Raw genomic sequence first — 24,540 nt, forward strand, 5'->3', positions numbered from 1 at the left:
AGTGTAAGGACCAGCGAGATGGCTCAGTGCTTGCTGCCAAGGCTGATGACCTAAGTTTAATCCCCAGAACACACAAGGTAGAAATTGAGAGAACTGACTCCTCCGAGTCATCCTGTGACCTCCACATGTGTACCACACACTCAGATGCCTGCCCACCCACACATACTCAAATAGATAAATGCAGTTTTTAAAAGTAAGGAAAATTATTCCATTTCATACTTTGCATTCTTTGCTTATCTGCTCACTTGTTTGGACAAGTCACCTCAAACTCGCTTGCACTGGTAATTCCTCACTCATTCATATAGCTCATGTCTCCAGAAAATCAAGATTATAAGCTTCTGAAGAAAAGCTTGTCAACTATCAATACAGTCAGTGAGCAAATGAATAGCTTGTCCCCTTATGCTCACATATATATGTTTTGATTTATCGGAACAGTTACATGAAAGGATTCTGGGATCTATGAGCAGTAGCCATAAGAGTAACTGTTCTTTTTCTCTAGGTTTTAAAATATTCCTTCTTCAACAGCTAGGAAGTGTGATCAGCAGATCCATAATTTATTCATGCATTTAACAGATCCTTGAAGACTGACTGTGTGTTATAACACTACCTTGTTAGAGTTAGAACATAACTGAACAGTGTTCACATCCAAGATAATTAACTAGGACCTGTTTAGACTGATGTATTTTGTTTGCTTTGTGGTAGCATTGTTTTCTCTTCCTTCCCTTGCATTAAAAACCTGCAGGAACTGGGGCTTAGATTAACAATAGAGCACGTCCTTAGTATGTGTGGAGCCTGAGTTTAGTTCAGAGCATGTAAAAAAACAGGCAGCTGCCTTTCATTCCACCTCCATCACTAAGAAAGCATGTGCTATATCACATGCTTTCCTCTGTCTCTGACATTGTGGTGCTGTGTGAACAGTGCTATCTGACAGTTGTCTGAATAGAGAAGAAAAGTTGGCTTCATGTATGCTTTCCTCCAGGGACAGAGACCTTCCTGGGAATTTAACTAGAAACAACTCTATTAGAATAAATTGGATGAGTCATTACCACACCTGTAACTCAGGAGCCATGCCTGAGGGCTGTAAGGAAACTGGCCTCCACCACACAGGAAATGAGCTCCAGCTCTGAAAGCTAACTTCTCCACCTCCACTCTGTGACGTGACCTTCACTAACACATTGAATTTTAATGATCTGTTTCTGGAACTAAATCCTACCCTTTAGGATAAAAGCTGTGTGTTACTTAAGTTTCTGTCTAACACCTTGTACATATTATCTTATATATGGTAAGTACTTGTTAAATCTTTACTGAGTAGATTAAGAGACTTAATATTAATATTGGGAGAAAAAAAAGCTAAGCAGTAGAGGCACACTCCTTTAATCCCAACACTGGGGAGGCAGAGGCAGGTGGATCTCTGAGTTTGAGGCCAGCCTGGTCTACAGAGTTCGGTTCAAGACAACCAGGACTACACAGAGAAACCTTGTCTTGAGAAAAACAAGTAACTATTAGTTAAAGTGCAGTAGCGGCTGCCTGCTTGGCCCTCATGTTTGATCCTAGAGGGAGTCACTTGGATGTACTAAGGTGAAAGCTTTGTATACATAGCAAAAGGAAAGAGGGTGAGAGGAGGGCAGTCCAGGGATGGGAACCCCGCTCTCACACTGTCCTGCCTTCACCTCCATCTCCCAACTAGGAAGCATGGATCGAAGTGCCTTGTGCACTGCAAAATGGGGGTGAGCCGCTCGGCCTCCACTGTGATTGCCTACGCAATGAAGGAGTACGGCTGGAACCTGGACCGAGCCTATGACTACGTGAAGGAAAGGCGCACAGTGACCAAGCCTAACCCCAGCTTCATGAGACAACTGGAAGAGTACCAAGGGATCTTGCTGGCGAGGTACGTCCCTACGTGGCTTTCTCTGACCCTCATTTCCAGACACTTCCATAAGGCAAGCTGAGAGGCATTTTCTGTAGCCAGTGCTCAGCCTAACTTGGATATGATTTTTTTTAACTTGGATTCATTTCTCTATCAATTTTTTCAAAATATGAATTTAAGATTGGCATGGAAGATTAGGCAGGTAATCTTTCAGGTATTTGATAGATATAGACCAAAAGAGAAATTAGAGCCTCATTCCAGTTTTCAGTTAAGTGTACATTTAATTAACACCTGTCAATATCTTATGATGCTGGCTACAGCCTCATCAAGATGGATACTGGGTGCTCCTAAGGTACTGCTAGTGTTCCCTAAAAATCTTGACAGAAAAAAAAAAAAAAAACCTTTTTTTTTCAGTATTAAGTTTTACTGAGCTCTCTAGTAATTTTGGTCATGTACCAACTGTATACTACCCCATTTGAGGGTTATACCCAAAAACAGCTCACTCTTTATTAAAAAAAAAAAAAAAAAAACTTTAATCAAATTTTATATATGTGCTGTGTGAAACTGAAAAAAATTACAAAGGAAAAGCATCTTAGACTCAGTACCCACAAATAATAGTCAAGGCTGCCTTACCTATTTCTCTAGGCTTTGCTTTGTCATGCATTTTGATACTTTCCCACAAAAACTATTGTTTTGGCCTGCCTTTCTACCCACTACTGTCTTCAATCGTTTCCTGTATGAATGAGAGACAACTGTTTTCAATAATAATTGAGTAGTTGATTGTTAAAATGAGTGATGTCACTACCTTTAGGGGTTAAAATCGTCATCTGCTCTTGGATCAGATATACATGACTTGAGGACCATTTTGTTGAGCTGTCACATGCTGAAATTTTCTGACTTGATGGGTCTGGTTTGCTTTCCCTGTGAGCATGCTCTAGGCTGTGTTTTCAGGGTGACAGCAGATCTGGTCTGTTTTCCCTGTGAGCATGTTCTAGGCTGTGGTTTAGGGTGATAGCACAGCTGTCTAAAAGCAGTTGCTGCTGGTGCCAGGGTTTGACTCCAGTGAGTCTCATGACTTGGTCTTGACTCTCAAATCTGGGCTGTGTTTCCACAGAAGAGAATGTTAATAGCCTTCCAGCCTATCCAGGCAGAGGGGCCACCCTCCCAGCCCCCAAAGAATTGTGAAAATGTGACCACAACATAGCATTATGGTTTCCACTAAAAACCCCTCCCATTTACTCAGCATTTGGAATGATTTCATCTGAGCCTTTGTCTGGGAGAATACTCAATCCTCCTGTTTCTAAGAAGTTCTAAGTCTTTAGGACCAGTTTTCATGTCACTTTTAAATTAAATCAGAAGGTAGGACACAGAAAATCTTTTTGGCACAAGAAAAAGGTACCTAAGTGTTTGAGGAGAACATAAATATTGTATGTTCCCAGACACACACAACACACATAACGGATATTAGGCAATGTCCTCATGTGACCTACTGAGAGGAAGGATACTACATGTTCTGCCAACTTCAGTATTTATTCTGGAATCCCAGGCTACTGCAAGCTATTGGGTTGGTTCCCCTCCCCCAGAACCCCCTCCCTACAGTGTGGTTTTTCTTAGATGTTAAAGGAATTTCAGAAAAATCTTAAATGAGGTTGTGAAGGGCAGAATAAACCAGAAAATCTCGCTTCCTCTTCCCTTTTCCTTTCTTCTTCTGTTCCATCCTGACTTCCTGAGCTTGATTCATAAAGGAAGGGCAAACTCCAGAGAGAAAAGAAAAAACAAAACAAAACAGAATTTGCATCATTCGATCTGTTTTCTGTTCCTGGTTCACCCCTTTGCTGCAGCCTTCAAAGTCACTTCATATTTTTAGTCCTCACTTGACCGCCATCTGTAAAATTAAAACATCAAGATGAAGCTGAGGGCCTGCAGTGGTGGCGCACACCTTTGATCCCAGCACTCGGGAAACAGAGGCAGGGGGATCTCTGTGAGTTCAAGGCCAACCTGATCTACAGAGGGAGATCCAGGACAGGCTCCAAAGCTACACAGAGAAACCCTGTCTCAGAAAACCAAAGGGAAAAAAAGATGAAGTTGAGAGAGGTGATACATGCCTTCAACTCCAGCACTTGGAGGCAGGCAGGTCTCTGTAGATTCAAGGCCAACCTGGTTTACATATCAAGCTCCAGGATAGTCAGGGCTACTTAGAGAGACCCTGTCTCCAAAAAAAAAAAAAAAATTTCAAGATGTCAGTCTCCCTTGTAGACTTTGGAATAAAAATGTTCACTCTGAACCGGGAGGTGGTGGCACTTGCCTTTAATCCCAGCACTTGGGAGGCAGAAGCAGGCAGATCTCTTGAGTTCGAGGCCAGCCTGGGGTACACCGTGAGTCCAGGACAGCCAGGGCTACACTGAGAAACCCTGTCTCAGAAAAAACAAAAAGAAAAGAAATAATACAGGGCAAGTGAGATGGCTCAGCAGATAAAGTACTTGTTGCTCAAGGCTGACAACCTGAGTTCCATCCCTCAAAAAACAAAAACAAAAAAAAATGTTCTCTGTATTTTCTTTTTCACAAAACAACACCCTTTCTTTTTTTAAGACAGGCTATCACATACCACAGGCTACACTATGTAGCCAAGTCTAGCCTTGAGCACCTAATCCTCCTGCCTTATCTCCCAAGTGCTTGATTTATTCTTTTTGTTTTTTATACCACTGTGTATTAAGGGTTGTCTCTCATCTCCTTTCTCTGTGGTTACCCGAAAAGCATATGTTCATATGTTATTTATTCCTCTTCATTGACATTAATCTGCCTTCCAATATCACAAGCACATTAACTCCCCCAAAACCTGGGATGGGAAGTGTTCTGGCATTTCTTGTGATGTCCTTCATTACTGAGGGTCTCAACAAGAAACAGCTTGCTCAGGTTAGAGTTATTTAAAGAAGGTGTTAGAGGTGAACTAGTTACAAAAGTGAACCTTCCACGACTAGGCTGTTTGGTAATAGTTCTTAAGCTTCAAGAGAGGGAACATTTACCATAGCCTGAAAGGTGAGACTCATGTAGCGAAAGATACCTTCAAAGACAAGCAATGACCTTTCTTTGGTCAGAGGGACACAGCCTGAGGTGACTTTGCAGAGAGGAAAAACTGGAGACATAAAAATCCTGCCTTCCACCTCTTTCTTATAGTCTTAGTTCATGATGTATTCGGTCAAAACTTTGGTACTTGTAGGCTAACTGCAAGTGAGTCGGGTCCAGTAGATTCTTGCTGACCCCAAAGTCCTCCACTGGTATCTGCCTGTTGAAAAGAGCAGTGAAGAGCCAGGCCTGATGGAGAGTCACTGTACTCTCTGCTCAGAGAGGTGGTAGCAGGAGATCAGAAGTTGGCTATATAGTAAGTGTGAGGCCAGCCCAAACTATGTGAGATCCTGTCTCAGCAAATAAAGTAGCAGCAAAGAAAATGGATTCCTCAGACTCCTGTGGCCATCTAAGGCTCTACCAGGCTATATACCTTAGGAAACCAGGAGAATCGCATCCCCAGAAAATCCTATTCAGATTCTAAGAAATTCCATTTCCTGTCCTGGGTCTTATATTTCTTAACTGTTTTTTGTTTTGTTTTGTTCTGTGTTTCATATCCTAGGACACACAAGGTGGCTCTCAAAGAGTTAGAATTGTGATCCAGCATCCTGCAGCTGCAGTTACTCAGAGCAGCATTGGGCACTTAGCTGGAGTGGCAGCTGTCAGTTGGAGAGAGCTTGGTGTGGGGGCCTCTTAACGCATTTCTAGGTAGTAACATCTGAATTGATTACAGTAAAATGGGAGCATGAGGGCACAGGCCACATGTCAGTCCTCTGAAATGCAAAGGACTTCTTATAGCCTTCAAAATACCATTGATAGTTTAGAAAAGGCTAATTTACTCTTCCCCAGGAAGACCTAAAAAGTTTAATGGCATCATTAAACTGCTGGTATTTTTCATACTGGATTTATTTTTTCTGTTTTATAGTTGTGGGGTGGTAGCAGGCAGAACAAGTGCTGAAGCTCCGTTAAACTGCCAGCAGCTCTCTGCCATTCTGTATTCTGATCATAGTCTGCCAGGCTTGTGTTCCGTCAGACAGGTTCAAGTTTCAAGCCTACCATTTGTAAGCCGGACCATGTGTCTATGGTGTGAGGTTCCATGGGGGAGGGGAGGAGAAACTAAGTGTCAGCTAGGAGAGCTTGTGCCTCATGTCCTCAGACATGTCCATTTTGATTATTGAAGAACCTGGTCATGAGGGCCAGAGGAGACAGGGCTTTCTCTTTACCCTGGCTATCTGGTGAAGAGCAGTGTAGGTAGACAGACAGACAGCAGCAGGGAGCCTAAAATGAAAGGACATGGCTTTCTGGTCCCATGATAGCCAAGCCTAGTTGTGTCTTTAAAGGATTTTTTTTCTTAATAGCTTTCTAGTTAAATAATCAGAACTATCCAGGATCATGCACAGCTCACAGAAATGCCCAGTGTTTTCTTAGTACCCTAGAAAGAAATCACCATGAGTCTCGTTTTCCTGGTCTTACACCTCCAGCACTATTTTTCCTCTGTATAAATTTCTAAGAGTTGATGCTCTTACCTAACATGTAACAAGAAAGCAGAGGTAAGAGAAGGGAATGTATACATCTTGTCATTTACGTTTCTTTCCTGCTCATCTAATAAAAGAAAAAAAAAAACAAAAACTAAACTTTTGCCCAGAGTGGACCAGTCATATGTGTGTCTGTGTTTACATGAATCCAAAATCAGGTCAGAGGCCACTCAAGGGAGGGGAGATCTGAGACATGATTGCATCATCTGGGCCACAGGCCAGCTCTGAAGTTCTTTTTTGGCAACTTGTTTATTTACTTGGCCTGCCTAGAACAGGAGTGGGGGGGTGGTCAGCTAGATTACAAGTTAACAGTTTAAACTAATAGATATGGTCTAATGTTGTACATTGACACTATCAGTGTCAACTCGTTAGAATACACTGGCTCCAGAGCCTCACTGGAAAACAGTCTAGTGTTACCAGTAAAACCAGGGGTGCACACATGCTCTATTACCCATGTATTCTACTCCTGTTATATAACAACTCTGATAAACTGAAGTGTATACCAGCCACAAGAATGTCCCTGGTAGGATTGTTTATAGTAGCCAACACTGTCAACCATATGGATAAATTAATTTTCACACATTTATTTCACTTTATGAAAATATATTTACATACAGTGATGGAGCTTGAAAACATGTTAGCCAAAATGATGTTTTAGGTTCGGATGTGGTGGGCATACCTCATCATCCCCCCCCCCACAAGGTTTCTCTGTGTAGTTTTGGTACCTCGAACTCGCCACCGCCGCCACCGCCGTGCCACCACCACCACCCCCACCCCAGCTTGGTCTTCATAGTGAGTTCCAGGACAGCCAGGGTTATGTAGTAAGACTCATTTACAAGAGAGAGAGAGAGGAAAACAGCTGCAGTAACATTTTAAGGAAAAGAAAGGGAATGATAAGTACAGAATTCAAGAGGGAGGCAGCCCCCATGGAGAGGTGGAGAGTGTGGGTCACAGGGAGCATGTGGAGTTGTGGCCCTTTCAGTGATGGTAATAATGGGACTGTGTCCAGAGCTGCCTTCGCTCCACTTCAGACCAATCTTCGGATTAGATTTTTTTTCCTTTCTTTTTTATAAGTGTGTCAGTTGTATGCCCAAGCCCCAGTGGAGTATTTTCTGATGATCACTCCCCCAGGAACAGAAGGAAGTCCCTGCTGGGCATCAGGCTGTGATGTTAGCCACTTCCTCTGAAACATTCATTGTTTACACTCATTAGCATAACTTCCATCTCATATTCCCTCTTGGCTGATAATTTTTTATTGTATTAGATTTATGCATTTTATGTATGAGTGTTCTGCCTACTTATATGAATGTGTACCACATGCATGCCTGGTCCCCATGGAGGTCAGAAGAGGAACTGGAGTTATGGATGGTTGTGAACCACCATGTGAGTGCTGGGAATTGAACCTGGGTCCTCTGAGAGCAAAACATGTTCTTAACCACCGAATTGTCGCTCTAGTCCTGATTGATAAGTAATTTGCAAGTATTTTTTTTAAATTATACTTTGGCCAGGCGGTGGTGACTCACACCTTTAATCCCAGCACTCGGGAGGCAGAGGCAGGCGGATCTCTGTGAGTTCGAGGCCAGCTTGGGCTACCAAGTGAGTTCCAGGAAAGGTGCAAAGCTACATAGAGAAACTCTGTCTCGAAAACCACCCCCCCAAAAAAATTATACTTTGAGGGATTCTTGAGATCATGGAAACTTCTCATTTGTTTGTTGGCTAATCAAGTCAGCTGCTGTTTTATGCTATTAGATGGCTAAGAACAGCTACCCTCTGAGCTGTCTCCTCCTCAGTCACATGATCACAGTCACATGATCCTACTGTGGCGTGGAAGAGGACAGGTTTGAACAACCTCATGATAGGTGACAGTATAGAAATTAGAAAACACAGCTGTATTTAGGCCTGGAAACAAAGACATCCAGATCTAAGAAAAGAAGCTTTCATAGGAAGCAAACTGGCCTTGGTTGGAAATGATATAGTTTAGTCCACACTTACCCAAAGTAGTCAGCTTGCCCCACAGGGCACCTCTCACTTTATTTGAGATGTGTGATATGTTGTCTCCTCCTAGGGGTGGCTGGAGGTCATGCGGCTTGAAAAGGGTAAAAACTCCACTGTGCACCCAGCAAACTGATTAAGCTTGTCTTCATAAACAGACTTGAGCAGTTCCCTACAAGGGAAAGCACCCCTCTGCTGTGAAGGCTGAGTCAGAGCACCCCTCCCAAGCAGCATACTGTAGAGGGAATGGAGAGCAGGTGCAGAGTGAAGAAGAAACAGGGTCATATCAGTGTAGGCATGTGACTCTGCAGAACCTGTGTGGCCCCAAGCCCAAGGCAAGTTGTTTGAGGCTGAGTTTCCCTTCCACCCAGAAGTTAGGTAACTCTATCTGCTTATGAATCATGGGGACTGCCAAGCACCATACTTAAAGATCTAATCCCTGGGCAGGTGATCCTGACCAACCATACAGGCACCTGAAAAGTTTTGGCTGGAGCTTTGGGGATTGTGCTTCCTATAAGCATGTAGTTTGAAGTGAATCTCATCATCACCTCAGACTTCACTTCATGAAGTAACCAAAGGAGAACTATGCAGTGGTCTTTGGGGTTCGTGAAGAACTCTCTTTGGCCCACATGTTTTTTCAATTGTTGTCTCATCAACTTCTAAAATCTTTTGGAAAAGGCCTGAGTCACCTTTATATTCATCCTCTTCATTCTGTAATGGACCACTCTCTCCAGATATACTAGGATACCTTAATTTTCTAACTTAAGAATGATCACCTTAGCCAGGTATGGTGGCACACGCCTTTAACACCAGCATTCAGGAGACAGAAGCAGATGGATCTCTGTGAGTTCAAGGCCAGCCTGGACTACACAGTAAGTTCCAGGACAGCCAGAGCCACACAGAAAGGCATTGTCTTGAACACTGGGGAAAAAAAAGCCAAAAAAACAAAGAAGATTGATCACCTTGGAGCTGCAAAGATGGCTCAACAACCCAAGTTTGGTGTCCAGAACCCATATTAGGTAGCTCACAACCTCCTATGACAACACCTCCTAGAGATCTAACTCTTCTTCTGGCCTCCATGGACACCCTCACAAATAAAAATAAGTCTTAAAAAGAGCAATCATGATCACTATTCTCCCACATTTGCACCAGCCTTTCTTTCCCTCTCAAAAAAAAAAAAAAAGCATAGATCAAAACAAACAAAAAACCAGTAAGACAAGTAACAAAACATAAAGCACCCCCAAAAATCGTGGCATCCATTTTGTGTTTGGGCCTGCCCTGGAGTACAATTGATATATCCAGTGACACCCTAGTGGAGAAAACTGATTTTCCATTTCCCAGCAAATATCAATTATAAAGAGCTTCTTGGTTAGGACTTTGCATCCACTTCCCCTTCTCTGTGCTGAGGTTTAATCTGGTTTGAATTTGTGTCACAGTCTCTGTGAGTTTATATGCAAAGCAGCCTTGTTATGACTAGAATACCTTTTCTTGAAGTCATCCACTTCCTCTAGCTCTTACAATCTTTCTGACTCCTTTTCCACATAGATCCCTGAGCCTTGAAGAGAGTGTGAGAGCCCACAGAGGCTATCTAGTGAGACTTTACACAGGGTCAGAGAATATGGTCTTGCTTTACCCAGCAGGGCTGCATAATGGGATGATTTAGCCAGGGGCATGGCTACCAGGTATTTGGAAGGGTCTACACTTGGCTGTATGGTGTGCTTTGATCTTGTAAGGGGAAAGTCTTTTGCCTCTCCCCTTGGCATATTATAAAAAGCCCTTTTGAGGCCGGGCGGTGGTGGCGCACGCCTTTAATCCCAGCACTCGGGAGGCAGAGCCAGGCGATCTCTGTGAGTTCGAGGCCAGCCTGGACTACCAAGTGAGTCCCAGGAAAGGCGCAAAGCTACACAGAGAAACCCTGTCTCGAAAAACAAAAAAAAAAAAGAATGAAAAAGCCCTTTTGAATAAACCTCAGGGCAACTGGGTATTGACCCAGGGCCCTCCCAAAACTATCCTATGCCTCTGTCTTTCTTATCATCTCTTACTATGTTTCTACCTAATATTTCCTCATTCCTCTCTCCTCCCCCACAAAAACCCTTCAATAGACAGGAGCAGGTCAAAGCTGGACTCCAGCAGACTCCCACAAAACAGTAGATTTATTTATCTGATTTTCTGTGTATGATATTTTGCCTACATGTATGTCTGGGCACCACAAGTGTGCCTGGTGCCCATGTGCCTTTGGATGCCAGAAGATGGCATCATCTCCTGGAACTGGAGTTACAGGTGGTTGTGAACTACCCTGTGGGTGCTAGGAACTGAACCCCAGTCCTCTGTTGGGCTACAGCCAAGCCCAACATGTTCATTTTTTAATTCAAAATTATTAGACAAATAATGAAGCAGAGAATAATAGCTTACCCTAGAATGATTTCTACCTTCCTTAAAGGAATCACCTACCAAATGATGTTCCTCTAGATTTTTTCTCCCCTTTCTTACTCTAACATGTAAAACTTACTTTTCCATTTAACCATATACTTCAGATATCAGTCCACTGAAATGACTAACAAAAAATTGTTTTTATTTTTTAATATTTTATTTGGAGGGCTGGAGAGATGGCTCGGTGACTAAGAGCACTTACTGCTCTTCCAGAAGACCTGAGTTTGGTTCCCAGCACCCATATTAGGTAGCTTACAACAATCTGTAACTCCAGTTCTAGGGGATCCAATATCTCTGGCCCCTGTGGACACCTGTACTCACAGTCACATACCCCATACACACACACTCATAATTAAAAGTAACAAAAATAAATTATTTTATTATTATTTTGTGTAGATGGGTGTTTTACCTACATGTATGTCCATGTACCATGTACATGCCTGGTGCTTGTGCATGCCAGAGGGGACATCAGATCCTCTTAACAGATGGTGTGCTTTGATCTTGTAAGGGGAAGGTTGTGAGTCACCATGTAGGGACAGATAATCAAACCCAGGTCCTCTGGAAGAGAATCCAGTACTTTTAACTACTGAGCTATCTCTCCAGCCCCATTTTTATTATTTTCAATTATGTATATATGTCTGTGTGAGAGTAAATGATGTGTGCAGATGCCCAGAGAGGTCAGATGTATCTGATTCCCCTGGCGCTAGAGTTATAGACAGTTGTGAACCCCTGATATAGGTGTTGGGAACAGAACTTGGGTCCTCTGGCAGAGTGGAAAATCCTCTTACCCACTAAGCCATCTCTCTAGTCCCCAATGTCTGACAGTTTTAACAACCTTATACCTTACAGCATATATTTATATGGCCTGTAATTTTCTTTTTTCTTTGTATTTATGTATGCATGTGTTTCTGTGTGTCACTTTTCTTTTTGGTGTCTCTTTTTTTTAATACAACAGACAATGCTATAGTAAATATCCATATGTATATGCATATGCCCTTAAAGTATTTCTCCAAGAAAACATATAACAGGAAAAACTGATTATTTAAGGGTTAAATCTGGAGAGCTATTGCCACACTGACTCTTAAAAGAAAGCCTGCAGGACCAGTGAGAGAGCCCATCAGGTAAAACGCTTGCTACTAAGCACCAAGTTCAATCCCCAGGACCCAGGTGCTGGAAGGAGGAACCAAGTATCCCAAGTTGTCCTCTGACCTTCACTTGTATGCCATGGTATGGCACAAACAGTAAATGCAATTTAAAAGTAATTTAAAGTCTATAGTTCACACTCTCACCAACACCATGAAAGAACTTGTCAACAATTGCTGTTAACAACAATTTTGGCTCCCATCAATCTGATTACAAAAAAAAAAAAAAAATCAGAACTCAACACTCAGAGGCAGAAGAAGCAGAGGGAGCTCTGTGATCCTCACAGTGAGTTCCAGGTCAGCAAGGCTATGTAGTGAGACCCTGTCTCAAAAGAACAGGAACAAAAAAAAATTAGTTTCGGCAATGTATTGTTGTTTGCTTTATTTGTTTTTGCTCCTGTTAAGTTGTACACATTTTGATGTGTTTATTGTCTTGGTCCATCAAATAGTAGCAAGGCATTTTGCAGGTGATTGAGGTTTCTCTGGCTGTGATTTCCTGGAAGGATGTTGACTGTTTTCACAAACCAAAGTAACATGTTTCCTGTATGTGTCATCCACAGCAAACAACGGCATAACAAACTCTGGAGATCTCATTCAGATAGTGACCTCTCAGACCACCACGAACCCATCTGCAAACCTGGGCTCGAGCTCAACAAGAAGGAGATGACCACTTCAGCAGACCAGATTGCTGAGGTGAAGACTGTGGAGAACCTTGCAGCCATGCCGCCTGTCTTTGTGGAGCACGTGGCTCCACAAGATGCAAATCAGAAAGGGCTTTGTACCAAAGAAAGAGTCATCTGCTTGGAATTTTCGTCACAGGAATATCATGCCGGACAGATTGAAGATGAATTAAACTTAAATGACATCAATGGATGCTCATCAGGGTGTTGTCTCAATGAATCAAAATTCCCTCTTGACAACTGCCATGCATCTAAAGCCTTACTGCAACCTGGACAGGCCTCCCAAGTGGCCAACGAGTTCCCAGACTTAGCAGTGGAAGATTTGGAGACGGATGCTCTGAAGGCAGACATGAATGTCCACTTACTGCCGATGGAAGAGCTGACATCGCGACTGAAAGACCTCCCCATGTCACCTGATCCGGAGTCACCAAGCCCCCAACCCAGTTGCCAAGCTGCCATCTCCGATTTTAGTACAGATCGTATTGATTTTTTTAGTGCCCTTGAGAAATTTGTAGAGCTTTCTCAAGAAAGCCGGTCTCGATCTTTTTCCCACTCAAGGACAGAAGAACTAGGTGGAGGAAGGAGTGAGGGGTGTCGCCTGTCAATGTTAGAAGTGACGCCTTCTGAAATGGCAGCTGATGACCAGAGAAGCAGTTCTTTAAGTAATACTCCCCATGCATCTGAAGAATCTTCAGTGGATGAGGACCAGTCAAAGGTAAACCTGCTTTATGGTTTCTGTTGAATGAAATTCTCACCAAAGAAACTACTGAAAATTCTGCTGTGCTAACTTCTTTGGGAGGGTGGGGGCGCTCACTCTTGCTAAGCCAGCAGTGTTCCACTGAGCTTACCACTGGCCCTAACTTTTGTTTATTACTATATGTATATGTGTTTGCATATTCATATGAGAGGAGGTGCCCAGGGAGGTCAGAGTGATCGGATTCCCCTAGAGCTTGAGTATGGGGGTTGTGAACTACCCACCATAGGTGCTGGGGACTGAGCTGTCATCCCCTGTACATGCTCTTAACCATTGAGCCATTTCTCCAGCCCCTTGACTCTTGTGGATGTTAGTAAAGGTTTCACTAGTAAACAGTGAAACAGTCGAGCTGAGATCTTCCTTTAACACGTAGGGTGCTTTTTTTAAGGATTTTATCTTTTCAGGCTTTGGTGTCATTTTAGATTTATTTTATTTTATGTGTATAAATATTTTGCCTGCATGTATATGTGTGTACCACATGAATGCCTGGTGCCCACAGAAGTCAGAAGAGGGCTTCAGCTCCCCTGGAACTAGAGTTGTGAGCCACTGTGTGGGTGCTGGGAATCAAACCCAGGTGGTCTCCAAAAGTAACAAGTGCCCTTAACTGCTGAGCCATCTCTCTATCCCCTGTTGGAGCATTTCTGAAAAGGGTAACAAAGGTGAGAATTTGTCAAAGCAAATGTCCTGACTAAGGGGGGGGGGTCCTTTCTGTGGACCCCTGGGGCTCAGATCAAATCTCAGCAATGATGAAATGCCACAGTGCTGCTTGAGTGAGATCTATCTCTGAGAAGATGGATTTATTTGAGAAACATTTTATCTCAGAAAGTTTACAAGCTAAACACACGCGAATAGTTGCTGGAGTAGCAGCAGATGCCCATGCTACTACATCAGTGATGCTGTTAATAACATTTATGAACTTATCTCCAGTCCTGTGGTGTTCAAGAGTCAAGAGATGATTTGGGAGAGTGAATTTGGGAGCAGACAGTATCCTAAGATTCCTAAGTGGCATATGATTTGTTTTGTTTTGTTTTTCAAGGCAGGGTTTCTCTGTGTAGCCTTGGCTTTCCTGGAACTCACTCTGTAGACCAGCCTGGCATCAAACTTAGATATCTGCCTGCCTCTGCCTCTAAAATGCTGGAATTAAAAGCATGTACCACTATGCCTGGCAATATATGATTTCTTATGAACCATGTGAGAAGTAGGAGGAAATACCGTAGATCAAAAAAGTTGCTTTGTTTTGTTTTGTTTGTCTTTTTGTTTTGAGACAAGGTCTTAGATTTACTCTAACATACAAAACTTCTCCTAATAATCTTAATGGACCTGATTATGTTTTTGTAATGTATTTATTTTGCAGTACTGGGGATTGAACACAAGGCCCTGTGTATTGCAGGAGAGTGTTTTACCAACTGAGCTTGGTACTCACAGCCCTGGATAGATACCTGAGATCTCATGGTTTCTACCTTATTTCATAGGTTCTTTTCCTCAACCACCCAAAACAACTCTTGCCTCCACTTCTGTCTTCTGCCTTCATTGTGCTTCTATGGGAAGTCAGAAGTTTAAGCTCTCCTTATGGACCAGACAGTGCAGTAGCAGACAGAAATAGCCTTCCCACTGAGCCCTTGGTCATATGAGTACTCCTTCCATGGCCATACACATACCAGGCTCACCAGTTCTGCCAAGATGTCCTGGCAGATTTCTCCCAAAGGCAAGACTGACCTTGTTAGTTTATACCAACTAAGACTCTTTGAAGGAGAAAGACCAGCACAATTCCTGAGGAAATATTGTTTTGAAGTCTTATATAAAATGTTAACAAATGCTTTTAATCTCAGTACTAGAGAGGCAGAGACAGGCAGATCTCTTTGAGTCCAAGGCCTGGTCTATGCAGTGAGTTCTGTCTCAAAAAAGAAAGGGCTGGAGAAATGGCTTCTCAGTTTAGAGCACTTGTTCTTGCAGACCTGGGTTCAAATCCTAGCACCTATGTGGTTGCTCATAACTGTTCATAATTCTGTTTCCAGGGGACCTGATGTCCTCTTCTGACCTTTACAAGCACTAGATATGCATATATGGTACACATGCATGCAGGCAAAACATACACCTCACATAAGACTTAAAAATCTTCAAAGAGGGGCCTGGAGAGATGGCTCAGAGGTTAAGAGCACTGGCTGCTCTTCCAGAGGACCTGAGTTCAATTCCCAGCAACCACATGGTGGCTCACAACCATCTGTAATGAGATCTGGTGCCCTCTTCTGGCATGCAGGCATACATGCTGACAGAAATACTATACATAATAAATAAATCAATCTTCAAACAAAAAAAAAAAAAAAGAAAAAAAAAAAGAAAAAAAAAATCTTCAAAGAGGCCAGTAGTGATATACTAGTGCCTTTAATCCCAGCACTAGGGAAGTAAAGCAGGCAGACCTCTGAGTCTGAGGCTATCCTGGGCTACAGAGTGAGTTCCAGGACAGCCAGGGTTACACAGAGAAAACATGTCTCAAAAAGAAAAAAAGAAAAAAAAAAACTTAAAAGAAAAAGAAATTTAGAGATTGTGAGGTCAAAGCAAATTCTCCCAGCCAGAAGGAATGATGCTATGGTAAAAGCTAATGAGAGAAGTGGGCAGTAAGTCTTCAAATCCAACACCAGATGACAGCCACAGCCATCTTGCCCTATCTTACACTAGGCATATTGAAGGTGCCACCAAGCATTTGAAAGAACTGTGGTCACCACTGAATAAGTTCCTATCACATTAGAAGTTAGTAAGCCAGTTAGGAAAGGTTCCATTCACCTCTTCATAGTCTAAGTCCTGGAGGCTCATGGTACTATGAAAATATGGATTATAAATCCCCATAGCTATTTGCAAATTTTCAAACAAAGTCCTTGATTAAAATGTTGCTTGAGTAAACAGAACAAAATCTAGTAAGCAGTGATATACCTTATAATGAATTTTCTCCTGGTGTTAATGATAAATCCTGTTTTGTTTCCATGGTCTGACAACACAATGAGCCTATGCACCAGGTACCCATAATTTATGTTCTCATAGATAGACAGGCTGTTTTGGATTAGGGGTTACTAAGTGAAATACTAGCCACAATTTGCCATAATCATCTCACTATTTTCTCTTCTTAGGCAGTCTCAGAACTTGTCAGCCCAGACATCATCATGCAATCTCACTCAGAAAATGCAATTTCAGTCAAAGAAATTGTCACTGAAATTGAGTCCATTAGTCAAGGAGTTGGGCAGGCTCAGTTAAAAGGAGACATACTCTCTAACCCATGCCATACACCAAAGAAGAACACCATCCAAGAGCTGCCTCTGGAGAGGGCACAGGCACCTGAGAACAAAGCTGGACATTTGGAGCAAGACGAGCGTTTGTATGCAGACCAGCCTGAACTAGCCGAAGAATCAGGGAAGTGCAACTCAGAAGGCTGTCCAGCCGCACACCCATCCACACACCCATCCACACACCCATCCACACACCCATCCACACACCCATCCACACACCCATCCACACACCCATCCACACACCCAGCCGCACACCCATCCACACACCCATCCACCGTAGCCTTGGAAGAGGAGGAGCCAGGCGAGGGAGAACAGGACTGGGGCCCCGGGATGCAGCCCGGTGCCAAGTGGTGCCCGGGGTCTGTGAAGCGAGCCACCCTGGAGTTTGAAGAGCGCTTGCGGCAGGAGCAGGAGCACCATGGCGCGGCCTCTGCAGGCGCCACGCTATCCAATCGCAAAAACTCGAAGACGGATTCTTCTGCAGCAGACCTAATGCCAAAATGGAGAAGTGATGAAGCCACCCCAGAACAGTCATGGCCCCTCAGAGAAGCAGAGATGAGCAAGGGGAAAGGGAAACTGAGTGGGTCTGAAGCTGGACCACTAGCCCATGCCGAGCATAATGCCACCGCTCCAGCCCCTGAGCTGCTGGAAAGTCATCCCTTGCAAGCACCTCAGGACTGCCGAGGGTCAGATGCTGGAACTAAGAAGCAGGAAGGAGACTTGAAGAAGCAGAGGACTGGGATTCCAAACCAGGGATTCGAGACACAGGCCATCCCTCTTCCCCTTCCCAAGAGAATAGAAATCATCGAGTACACACAAACAGTTACATCACTTGATCCCACTGAGCCAGGAGGTGAATCAGCACCCAGCAAAGAGGGTGAAAAACAAGGGCTGAGGAAGGTGACGATGGACAGGTCTGTCGCTATGTTTTGTGCGCTGGATGAAAATCTCAACAGGACTCTGGACCCCAGCCAGGTTCCCCTGCATCCCCAAGTGCTACCTCTGCCTCGCTCTTCCTCAGAGTATGACAGGCTCACTCACCCAACCCCCATGCTAAGTAGCCCTGAAGACCAGGGAAACAGGCCTTCAACGCCCTTGGAGAAAGCCGCACCTTTGGTCAGTTGCAGTACCCACACAGCCCCCGCCCACGTGGACTGCCTGCATCCCCAGTCTGTGGTTCACCTGGAAGGCTGCACAGAGCAGAGCAGCACCACAGACCGCGAGCCGTCCACAGAGCGGGTTGGCTGGGCAGGCGGCCAGCAGGGCTTCCCTGCAGGTAGCGGTGGATTGGCACACAGGTTCTCTCAGTTAAGTAACGAAGACCTAAGTTTAATTAACAAACTTGGTGACAGTGTTGGGGTGTCACAGAAAAAACTGGACCCGTCGTCACCTGAAGCCTGTCGAATCCCACATAGCTCTAGTAGTGAAAATATAAGAAATCTCAGCCACAGCCCTGGTGTAGTGAAGGAGCGCACTAAAGAAATTGAGTCGCGAGTGACCTTCCAGGGAGGGGTCACCAAAACATCACAAATGAGGCGCTCGGCTTCTCTTGCCAAGTTGGGTTACCTGGACCTTTGTAAAGACTACTTAGCGGAGCGAGAGCTTGTCTCCTCGGAATCCCCTCATCTCAAATTGCTTCAGCCCTTCATCAAAACAGACTCAGGCATGCATGCCTTGATGGCCCAGGAGCCCTCAGAAAGCCCAGGTGCCCACCAGAACCCACAGCCCACCAAGTATTTTGTAGAGCAACTCAAAACAACAGAGTGTATTGTGCAGAGCAAACCAGTGGAGAGGCCCCTTGTGCAGTATGCCAAAGAATTTGGGTACAGCCAGCAGTGTTTGCTCCCTAGGGCAAGACCAGAATTGACTAGTTCTGAAGTAGGCTTTCCTTTGCTACAGACACAGGGCCTGCAGTGTACAGGCCCCGCTCCAGGGCTGGCCGTGGCACCCCGCCAGCAACATGGCAGAACTCACCCCCTTAGGAGACTGAAAAGAGCAAATGATAAAAAACGGACAACCAACCCCTTCTATAACACCATGTGATCCTGAGCCTGCACACACGGTTTTCTAAGAAAAATGTTTGGGAAGGGCGGTGTGATATGTGAGGAACGTGCACTTTATCATTAATTTTATAATATTTTGTCATTTTACTGTTCCTGGCTCATGCAGGGTTTGAGTTTTTCCGTGTGTGTTGTGTGCGTGCGTGCGTGCGTGCGTGCGTGCGTGCGTGCGTGTGTGTGTGTGTGTGTGTGTGTGTGTTGATTTGGATGGCAAGATCATTTTATCATTTTTTATTTTTAAAAAATTCAAACCTCAAAAAAATCTTTTTCAAAGAGCACCTTTATCAAAGGTAAATTGCTGTTTTTCAATCACTGCCACCTGTCACTTTCTCATTTGCCCTCTGAGAAAAACACTGCTTGACTGAGGGAAGAACAGAGGGCAGGTGGCCCTGAGGCTAGGATTGAAGAGGCCTCACCAGGCCCACAGGGGCCTGCCCACTGAGGGCAGGAGGAGGTCGCTGCTCCGGCCTTCCTCTCCAGCCCTTCTTTGGAGTTCATGAAGTTGCGGTTTCTGCTCTGCCTTAAGAGGCAGTTGAGACTCCGTTTCTTCTGGTATCCCAGAACATATCAATCATTATGAAAAAGGGATTGGTGATTGGCCTGGCGATAGAATTCTATGAAGCAAATAATTTTCCCCAAGAAAACAATCTGAAGATCTAAGAGGACCCTAAGCCAAACTCCAGGTCGTCAGGAGAGAAGCGCATTGAGAGAGGGTTGAAGCAGAGGTGGGAACACAGCCCTGAGTGACTTGTGGGTTAGTGGGGTCCACACAGGTGGCCTGGCCTCCCTGCTAGGTGACAGGCTCTGCCACAGGCTTGAAAAACAGCAGTGTCAGTGTGTTCTTGTCAAATGAATTCATATGTGGGGTTTTAACCCTTCCGTTACTTGAATATTCTGTGGGCCTTCTGAGTTGAATGGCCATAGTTTTCCAATTCATTTTCTTCTATCTTGCTGTTTTCCCTCTCGTGCCCCTTTCTTAATTTCACAAACTATATTTGAATTGTTACATTGAATACATATAACCTATTGAACACAGTTTTCTATGTTGGCCCTGTTAACACTTGACCGAAGTTGGTTTTTTCCTCATTTTCCTGGAAGGTTTGTCTTCTCTCTACAGTTCATACACAGTATTTATGTACATAATGTCACTTTTTAATGTTTTGTTGTTGATATTGTGGGGTCTTTTTTGATTTATTCTTTTTAAGGAGTAGAGTTGCAACTGGAAAACAGACACCAGAAATAAACTGATAGTTGTTGATAGGAATCTACACAGTATATTGATGGTGACTTTAATTGTTTTAAATGGAAACTTCTAATTGCCAGCTCCTGCCAAATTATGCACTTCCTCTTCAGAAGCCCTTGTAGGCTCCCGTTAGACCCCCCTGAATGCTAACGTCTCAGAACATTGTTTGCCAGAATTGAAGCACAGCCAGGCAATGTGTGTGTGTGTGCATTGCTCAAAGGAGCCTCCTGTGGGGCTGAGACTTGGGGCGGCTCAGCCAAGGCACAGATTCCATTTAGGGTCTCATTGCTTTGTTATGTTGTGATGATCTTTAACACTGGAGGACCTGCTGTAAATAAGCCTCTGAGAGTCTTCGAGAAAACGTCTGACCTGAAACAAATAACCCAGTAACCCACCATAGCGCATCAAAACTGAAAAGGTCCACACATTTGTTTCCTGCTGGCTTTTGTTGATGTCCACGTTGCTGAGGATTGTGTAGGTAAGAGCCAGGGACTCAGGTTTTTAATTTATCACAGATTATCATCAGAGACAGAATCTGGAGGGAGCAGATAGTAGGATACAGAAAAGGGAAACAGTCCATCTCCAGAGCTGTGGGTCCAGTTGCCATACTAAAGCCATAGTTGGGTATGATGTCACTGCCAGGAGGCAGTTAGAGGCCAGCTGCTGAAAATGTATGGTGGAGGAGTTATATGTACCTGTGCTGTTGTTCGGTCGTTTCTTTAAATGTCACAGCTTTGTGAGTCCTGTGTTGTCTCATTAGGTGGTGTGTACCAGTGTGAGGGGGGGTTGGGAGGCAAGATGATGAATTCCAGGGCTTTCTGCTAAAGAGCCCTGTCTACCAATATGATGGTAGGACAGGAAAATATGGTAGAGTAAGGAATATCTGCATGGAGGTTGAGAGAGTGGCATCACCAAAAAATAGTAATAAAAGCTGGGTATAGTGGCTCACATCTGTAATCTCAGCACTTGCTGAGGCAGGAGGATCACTATGAGTTGAAGGGCAGCTTAGGCTACAGAGTGAGACCCTGTGTCAAAAAAGGGACATCTATATGCCACATATTATCAACAATGGGCACTATCCTCTCATTTGCCGATACAGAATGCATTTCTCACAGCAAAGACTAAGAGAAAACCCTCTAATGCTTTTTTTTTTTGTTGGGGGGAGGGGAGATACCTATTTCTATTTTAAAAAATGGAAGAAACCATCTTGTGCTGTCTTCCTTCTTAATTACATTTCTTATCATTTAACTCACCTGCTTAGGTATCTCACACAGGATCTATAATTCAGCTATGCCAAAACAGTCTTGCCGGCCCTCCCAAACCCCCACATTTGGGTGTTCTTAAGTCATGTTCATGGCTAAGGCAGGTACATAATAAGCTTCAACTTTGGATAATTTTAGATAGTCTCTTTGCCTTTTCTGTTCATGGAAAGTCCAGACCTAACTGGTGAACAGCTAAGCAGGAAAAACCTTGACCTTGACCAGCGCTTCGCCTCCTGCTCAATCCTTCCTGACTTTACTGTTTTTAAGACCACTGCAGTCCTGTCAGTGGTCCTGGAAGAGTGTGTGAGTGAGCACACATGTGAGCACTTCCACAGGCTGGGCTAAGAGTTCAGTGCCTGGGATGATGGCCCCAAGCAGACAGGACTAGAGCTGTAGTCTGGGTGACCGGGAAGTAGGAGAGGAGCCCAGCCAGCTGTCGGCTTTTAGAAACAGCGGCAACAGAGCGGGGAGCTCTCACACCCACCGCATTTGGTTGCCTCTTGTTCTTCTTAACACGTTTGCTCCTGCATCCTCACCTCTTCAGGGTCTTCACCTTTGTCTCCGCCCTGGGTCCTCCTTTCTCATTTTGGGAAATACCCAGAGCTCCAGGGACAGCCTGGGAATATGTCCCAGGTTCTGAGGCCTCCTGCTCCCGAGCCTAGATGCCTCATCTGAGAAGTTTCATTTAGTAAAAAATGTTCTGTGGGAGTTGGGTTTTTTCTAAGAAAGCATTATGCAAAAAGTTTTAAGGGCATTTTAAAGAAAAGCCATTTTTTGGGCTTTTTCAAACTATTTGTGGATACTTTGTTTACTTTGTGAGTATTAAAATATGCATCATTTTGGTGGCTACTCAGGCACCGAAGCCATGTCTGTCCTGTGAGTCCTCCCCCAGAGAAATGCCATATTATTATCAGCCCCTGTGGATAAGTGGGTCAGGTGTGGCTGATCTCCGTGTCCTGCACTCATCCAGCAGTCTTTTTTCTCAGTGCTGGTGTGTGTGTCGTCATAGTGATGATGGTGATGGTGAATGGGTAGTATGGTGGTTTCATTTTCAATTTTCGATGGTAGACAAGGTGACATTTTCATTGTCTCAGCACCAGTCCAACTGAAAGCATCATGGACATTGTTATCCCTTCCAGACTAAAAGATCAAGCATGTATTGAACATAAGTGTATGTGTTGCCTCAACTCATCTGGCACCCATATTAGGAAGAGGCGGGCCACCAGAGCAGGAAACTGCATACTCCTTTCCCCCAGGCTTTGGGATTTCTTGATGCCATGGAGAGCTATTGCAAGGTGCTTCTGTATTGCTCCAGCCTGAAGCGGAGGTGACTAGGCCTAGCTTCTGCTATGAAGAGAACCAGCCTCATCTCGGTGTCCCAGAGATCTAGGATGGGGTTTCTAAACTGGAATCATCCCTTATCAGCTTGAAGAGCCCCCTCCCCCAAAAGTTATATGGCTGGGGCTGCCATCTGTCTTCACAGTGCCCTGCCTACAGAGAGCTGATACCCCAAATGGAAAACTGAGGAACTAACCTGATGTTTCCTAGTCAGTAAGCCCACAGGGAATTGTTTGGTTTTATGGGGGTTTTATTGCGATTTGTTTGGCATAGCTAAAGGTGCCTTCCCCTCCCCCTTTTTTAAACTTTGTTTTGTAGGACTTGTTCAAAACACAGACAAGTCCAAAAGACTCGCACTGACTGTTACCTTTGCCCAGGCTACCCCAAACTTCTATGCTCTCATTTTATTAAATAAAAGCAGGTGCTCCCTGGAATCTCTGGGACCTTTTTGAGGCATTTAAAGCAGAATATAAAGAGTGGTCTCATCTCCTTCCTTCATCTTCCTGGTGGTTGGGATGTCCCACTTGTACCATAGTTGTTTTTATTATTACTGATGTGCTCCGCTGTTTATAAATGTGAACTTGTGCGCAGATGTGCAGACTCAATGTTCTTGTTACAGATTGAATAAATTTTTATTTTGAAGACAAAATGTGTGCTTCAAATGCAGCAAAGGAAGAGGGTGCTGGGGGGGGGTGTTTAGAAGAGAACACTGACAACAAACAGAATAGCGTTCACACATCCCAGTCAACACACATTGAAGAACTATAGAGTGGGGAATAAATACACACACACTTGTTTGTGTGCATGTAAATAACCTGCGTTACACAAAAGACTGACAAAAAAATAGGGTTACCAAAAATTGCAGACAATGAGGCACCAATCAAGTGACCAGGCTGGGGACTTGGCTAGTCAAAGAGGTACTCACCAAAGCTGTCACCTGAATGTTAGAATGAATAAGCAAATTCTTCCACCATCTGTGGTGAAGAGTGACTGGTGTGGCATCTGCGGTAACCTGCCCTAGCAGAGACCGGATTGTTGGGTGACTGACCTCACTGGACATTAATACAAGTTTTCAGCACAGTGAAATCTACACTGGGCTGCAGAGATGGGTGAAGGGCTAAGAATGCACATAGTTCCTCCAGAGGACCTGAAAGAACCCACATAAAGTGACTCATAACTTCAACTCTCCTCCAAAGACACCCATGCTTACTGAATCCCCAGATACACATAATTAAAAATGTTTTTTGAATATACATCAAGGGTGCAAGAGAAAGACAGAGCCAATGGGTATATTTGGCTGAGTCCTGCCTTTTCACAAACCCATGATGAGATATTTAATGGTATTATTCATCACATCCAAAAGAACACTACTATCTAGGGAAAGCTCAGGTATTACTTGCCCAATTGCCAACCAAACTTGCTGATGTTTCCAAAGAAAACTGCAGCCCACTTCTTTCATCAGACAAGTGCATGGTAGTGAAGCTAGAGTCACTTCACAAAATATTCCAGGAGTGCTCAGGCTTCTGACCAACCTAAATATGTTCAGTCTTGGCTTTGTAGTCAAAGCAAATGGACCAAATCATGTCTCATTTGTCAGGTCTCTTTCAGAAAATGAGATCATAAAATGAAATCCCACTGATAGTTCTGTGGAGTCACCAAGCCCAAGTGGCTTCTCCCTCTGACTGCTGTTTTGTTTCTAGCTTTACAATGTTGGATGTTTTTGCTCTTTTTGGAGGCCCACCACCCAGCTCCCAAATAAACCACACAGAGGCTCATTCTTATAAATGCCCGGCCTTAACGTGGGCTTTTACCTTTTTCTATTTCTGTATATCTTTTTTCTTACTCGGTTATTGGCTGTGTGGCTCCTGAAGTCCTCCTCCTTCCTCTCTCGTTCCT

At 44.0% G+C, this 24,540-nt stretch overlaps 1 protein-coding gene across 3 annotated transcripts in view; it reads left to right on the forward strand.

Annotated features, from left to right (window-relative positions):
* The window catches only part of Ssh2 (slingshot protein phosphatase 2), a 257,691-nt gene extending 234,398 nt beyond the window's left edge, over positions 1-23,293 (forward strand). For all 3 annotated transcript variants that reach the window (XM_028866803.2, XM_037201496.1, XM_028866804.2), the window contains 3 exons: positions 1,688-1,888; positions 12,590-13,424; positions 16,586-23,293. In XM_028866803.2, coding sequence (XP_028722636.1) covers positions 1,688-1,888; positions 12,590-13,424; positions 16,586-18,784 — 3,235 coding nt within the window. In that variant the 3' untranslated portion in view covers positions 18,785-23,293. The remainder of the gene's footprint in view (positions 1-1,687; positions 1,889-12,589; positions 13,425-16,585) is intronic.
* The last annotated feature ends 1,247 nt before the right edge of the window (positions 23,294-24,540 follow it).

This window comes from Peromyscus leucopus, chromosome 8b, assembly GCF_004664715.2.
Source record: "Peromyscus leucopus breed LL Stock chromosome 8b, UCI_PerLeu_2.1, whole genome shotgun sequence".
Taxonomy (NCBI): domain Eukaryota; kingdom Metazoa; phylum Chordata; class Mammalia; order Rodentia; family Cricetidae; genus Peromyscus; species Peromyscus leucopus.